The following is a 5,515-nucleotide window of genomic DNA, read 5'->3' on the forward strand; positions in this document are numbered from 1 at the left end:
GCCAGTAGTATGTAGTAGGTATTAATTAAGTTTGTTGGTCCTGCTATTATTCTTAATACATTCGATTCCATCTCCATCCCTTTATATAATATTAGTGGTTTGCACTATATAGCTACTACCCAATACACATTCAAACAAAACACTTCAATTCCCCCTTTGATCTCCTATATCTGTGATTGGGAACTCGGTCTTCACCTCTGAAAATTAGAATCATCTTGGAGAATAGTCAATTTTATTCTTTCATATTTTATATCATATATATCTTTACTTTTATTCCACAGGAGATTAACAGTTTGGCTGACTCAATGACACTCTCCGTAACATGTAGGATTGTTTGGCGCCAATTCCTACCATCCATGATTGAGGGAAATGTGTTGTTTGGTAGCCAAGAAAGGAAAAAAACAAAATGATGATATAATGATTAATTTATGTGTCTATCTCTCACCTCAAATTCATGAATAAAAGTCTCTTCCTATCCAAAAGAAAAAAACCATTTCTTACAAACATGGTGGGCCCATCAACTTTTGAACATTAAATATATAATTACATTTTGGGAAGCAGTTTTGTGTACAGGAGTGTGGCCTACACCAGCACTCCCATGTGTCTATCTCTCTCCTCCTTAAAACAAGGGGGTAGAGGTGTCTTTTCACATGGGGAGGAGAGAGAGAGACTCATGGGAGTGCTAGTGTAGGCCACACTCCCGGACAGATATCTATTTCTTTTACATTTTTGTCACCCTTTCACTCAATCATGAAATTCACTTGATTCTGTGTCGAGAGGACATTTTTTTTTCTTGTAATTTTTAGGACCATCTATGACCACAGGGGCCACTCGACCAGACAGCATTCTTGTTCCTTTATAATTTATAGTACCATTGTTTTTATTAATATACTATCATTTATAGGACGGACCTTTATCACCTCAGGTACAATACACCCTTAAATGCACCAAAAAGGTGCATGCACTTGGGAGTGTTTTAAAACAAACACTTTAAGGTGCACCGTCAAATGTACCTGTTTGGTGCACTTGAGGCGATACTTTTCCCTTATAGGACATATAAATAACACACATGATGATGACAAAAAAATAAAAATAAATAACACATGATATCAAAACATTTGAACTTTATTTCTAGTAGGAAGAATACAACAACAACAAACTCAGAATAGATCCACATAAAACAAAGTAGAGAAAACTGAAATCTAAGAAGAAAAAAAAAAAAGAATGGAAGGATAGGATAGAGAAAAGAGAGATGGAATGTACGATGAGAAATGAAAATTGAAAAATGACAAATGAAAGATAGAAAACAGAAGCAAACGTACATATTGCAATAACGACTTATTCTAATTAAGGCAGCTTCTTCAATTCACTAGAATTTATTTAGCAGCAACAGCAAGTTGTTGTAGTTCCTTGACGAACTCATCCACATAGGAAGATTGAGCACTTGCATCTACCAAGAAATCCCTCAACTTGGCATGGTTGGCCATCACTTCTCTCCCAATCTTGTTTTCTTCATCCATCGCCAACTTCACCGCCTTGCAGACACTCTCTCTTTTAAACCAACCGTTTTCTTCACTCCTTTCCACATCAACTGCCACTTTCAAACCACCAACCAATACATCAGTCATCAAGAACTGATCAAGAAAGTGGGGACAAAACACAATCTGGCAATTACTAATCAGGGCTTCCCACATAGATCCAAACCCACAATGGCTCACAAAACACCCAATCGCAGGGTTCTTCAATATCTTTGTTTGAGGAACCCAACCATCATGAACCATTCCTCTTCCTTCAATTCTTTCCTTAAATCCATCTGGCAATGCCTCTTCTATTGTTTTTGCTCCAGATGGTGGTTTTAAAGCCACCAAAAAGGGAAACCCAGTGAGTTCAAGTCCAAGAACCAGTTCTTGAAACTGATCCTTTTCCAGAATACATTCACTACCAAATGCACAATACACAACAGAATTTGGCTTAAAACCACTGAGCCACTTAGACCAGAACTGGTCACCTAGAACTTGGCTTGAAGCCTCAGGCAACCCATATTGCATTACAGGGCCAGTGAGTAGAATTGGCTTCCCATACTGTTCCATCAAGTAATCACAATATGGGCCTTCAACTTCACGGCAAGTCCTAAATGCAAGGGCATCACATTCCAACATGGGCTTAACTGCATTCTCATATGATTTGGGGAAGTCTAACAAAGGCCTGATCTGATAAGGGTGTACCCTAATAGGGGAAGGTGGAAAGCCTGATGGGTGTTGGATTACTTTGGCCTCCTCGTGTTCGTGGCCCTTACGTGCTGGAACATTGTAATAAGCATTCACTGATGCACTGATGGCCATGTAGAAGATGGATTTGATTCCAAGTCCTCGTGCTAATGCCGGAATCCAATTGAGAAAATCGAAGAAAATAAAGTTAGGCATAAGGGTTATGAGTAAAGCTTCAATCTGAGGTTGAGTGAGGTCTCGGGCGTTAATGAGATGGGGGACATAATTATGGGGAATTTCTGTGGTAGTCTCGGTGCCCAGAGGAAGACCTTCAACATGAGGAACCTCAATAGGGATGAAGGTAATGAGGTTTGGGTGGAGATTTAAGTGGTTTAATCTGGTTCTCGTTTTAGTGGGCAAAATTAAGGAGATCTTGTGACCTCTCTCGGCAAGCTGATTTGCAAGGTGGAGGTAAGGGGTCATATGGCCTAAGGCAAACCAAGGGTACATGGCAATATGAAGCTTATTGGAATCCTGTGGGTTGGTCATCGCTGAAGGAAGACTGACTGACTGACTGACTGACTGACTACAAAGGGGAAGGTTTTGTTTGGCAATTGGAAGGTTTAGTTTTAGAGGTAATATATAGAAAGGCAGAGGAATCGCATTTACTATTAAGAGGTATGATTTATTATTTAATGGGGAAACCTAATATGTATGTATGTACTACCGACAGAACGGAAAATGTGTGATCTGATCCAAAGATATATTATATTACATTGGGTCATTTAAACAAGTAGTTGGGACTTGGGACTGGTAGGACGTGTGGTCGTAGTTTGTTTGGAAAAAAACCAAAAAAAATAAGTGGTTGTAATATGTTGGTGGTAGTTGGGACTTGGCACTGGTAGGACGTGTGGTCGTAGTTTGTTTGGAAAAAAACCAAAAAATATAAGTGGTTGTAATATGTTGGTGGTGGAGCAGGGGCTAAATTAATCTGAGACATCCAATGTTTGCAAAAAGAGGCCCAAATAAGAGAGGACGTCATGGATTTTATTCCTTTCCACTTGGAGATCTGTAAGTTCCTATCCCTTAAAATCAGGACACGTGGGACTTTTTAATCTAACAATCATGAAAGTATCCAATCTTAATCCAACCCCAAAAGAATCCAAGAAAATATAAAGGGAAAAACAAAACACGCCAGAGAGGGTTAAGGTGGTAATTAAGGGTGATAAAATCTCTGTGGAATTTCCAACTATCAATACAGACATAATTTGGCCCTTCAACCCGCATCCACTTATAAAAAAAAAAAATAATACTAATTAATTTAAGGGAAAAATTACACTGTTACCCCCTGAGGTTTATATTAAATATAGAACGACCCCCTATATTTCTAAATTATACAATTATAACCACACCCCATGAGGTTTGCTTAGTTGTTACAATCAGCCCTACTCCGTTATATCATTCTTGTTAAGTGGTTCGGTGTTGGTAATTCATGACTTAAAATGACTAATATACCCCTGTTAGGGGTTTGAGCTTATTACCACCCCTGCCCTGTTACTCGAATCAGAATGAGGTTTAGGGAGGGCATGGATTTACCGCTGCTTCAAAGGAGATTTGAACCACCGGAGCACCTTTCAAAATCGCTTCAACGACGGATTGACAAAGCTGCAAGCTTTATGGACATTTACATCTACAACATCGTATAAATTTCAGCGGAAGAATTTGACAAATTAGACAGAAGGAAGAACTCATCTTTCCTGCCGATATTATGTAGAGAAGGAGGGAGAGAGAGAGAGAGAGAGAGAGACTCACATTAAGACTAATGCTTCCCACTCTGCAAATATGTAACAAAGGGCTCTGTTTATGTCAGGCATTGCAATACTGAATTCAGAAAACAAGTATTCCCCAGATTTTCCAACCCAACACCCTGCAAAATATTCTATTAATTCCAACTCAAAGAGAACCGGAACACAACGATACCGAATTGAGCTTCTACCAAATTTGATGATTAAGGAAATACAACTAATGACTAAAGTTAAAAAACTAGAATTACAACGAGGCAAACAAGCCAAGACCGACGATAGTACTCCCATGAGAAAACCCACAACAAATACAAGGGATCAACATGGATAAGCCGAACTTATTGCAGTACGTGAAACACGTTCAATAAACAGTGACAAATGGAAATTCACTTTATCGGTTTCGATGACAGTGAATCCCGAAACCCAAATTTTTATAACAGAATCAAATTAACGGAAAAACCCAATAGAACAAACTCACGATTCTTCGAAGCGTAGTTCCAGAAATAAGCTCTGGATCCAACCCAATTTCAAAAAAAAATCACCGCCCTCTCATTTCTCCACCGAAGCCAACGCAACAGCCTTTGGGGAGGGGGAGCTCTGGGAATCTGAGCTGGGATTCAAAGTCACGATATGGAAATCTCCACTGCCATTACTAAAACCAGTGAAAGACTTCCGAGTGGGATGACATTCAATCCTCCTCTAAAACAGAGTTCCATTAGAAGAAGATGAGGCAAACACAGAGAACCCATCTACAAGTTTCTTCATTTCTGAGGTGCAGATCAAGCTTTCTATCATTGAAACTGTGAGATTGAATTCAGAAAGGTTTTCAGATTTCTTCTCCTTAGGGAAACAAATTCCAACCGCCACTGGGGGTTAGTTACCAAGACGGAGGTGTTCAGGTTCGGCATTAATGAGATTCATGAGCCCAACACGGCCATAGAACTTGGCAAGGAAGACAGTGGCATGTGCTTGGGATTCTGGGTTTTTGATCCATTGCAAGCAAGGTCTAATGCTGCAATTCTCGCAGCAACCTTTGCGGAGAACTCGACGAACACCATGTTAGATCGAGATTCAAAGTTTGGGTTTGCAGATTTTTTAGGGTTAATAGGGAATGAATGAGAGCAAGGAAAAAAATCCGAGAGAGAACAGAGGGAGGAGAGATGAGGGAGAAGTCATAGATGTATAAAGGAATACCTGTGCGATGGAGTTGTATGTCAACGATGGAGTTGAAGGTCAACGATAGAGGGAACTTCAAATTTGGGGAAGAGGGCAAAATTGGTATTTAAAATGTATTATTTAACACCATCCACTTAGGCGGTGTGACTGAATTTATAAACACAGGGGGTCGCTCTGTATTTAATACAAACCTCAGGAGGTGGCAATATAATTTTCTCTTAATTTAAACAGGAAATTTCTAGTCAAGAATTCTAACATTCATTTGTTAAAACTTAATGAGATTTTAATTAGACCCATGGGCCTCTCTAGTCTTCAAAGACTAGGATTATG

The 5,515-nt window shown here is 39.3% G+C and overlaps 1 protein-coding gene across 1 annotated transcript; it reads right to left on the reverse strand.

Annotated features, from left to right (window-relative positions):
* Positions 1 to 1,354: 1,354 nt before the first annotated feature.
* On the reverse strand, positions 1,355 to 2,756 carry LOC122668259 (cyanidin 3-O-galactoside 2''-O-xylosyltransferase FGGT1-like). The gene has a single exon (XM_043864847.1). It carries the CDS (start codon positions 2,754 to 2,756, stop codon positions 1,377 to 1,379), a length of 1,380 nt encoding a protein of 459 aa, XP_043720782.1. The 3' UTR covers positions 1,355 to 1,376.
* Between the last annotated feature and the right edge of the window lie 2,759 nt (positions 2,757 to 5,515).

Source organism: Telopea speciosissima, chromosome 7 (assembly GCF_018873765.1).
Source record: "Telopea speciosissima isolate NSW1024214 ecotype Mountain lineage chromosome 7, Tspe_v1, whole genome shotgun sequence".
Lineage (NCBI taxonomy): Eukaryota > Viridiplantae > Streptophyta > Magnoliopsida > Proteales > Proteaceae > Telopea > Telopea speciosissima.

What these genes read in the sequence shown, in the direction of transcription:
- LOC122668259 (XM_043864847.1), bottom strand. Translation starts at nt 2,756, where the DNA reads ATGACCAACCCACAGGATTCCAATAAGCTTCATATTGCCATGTACCCT.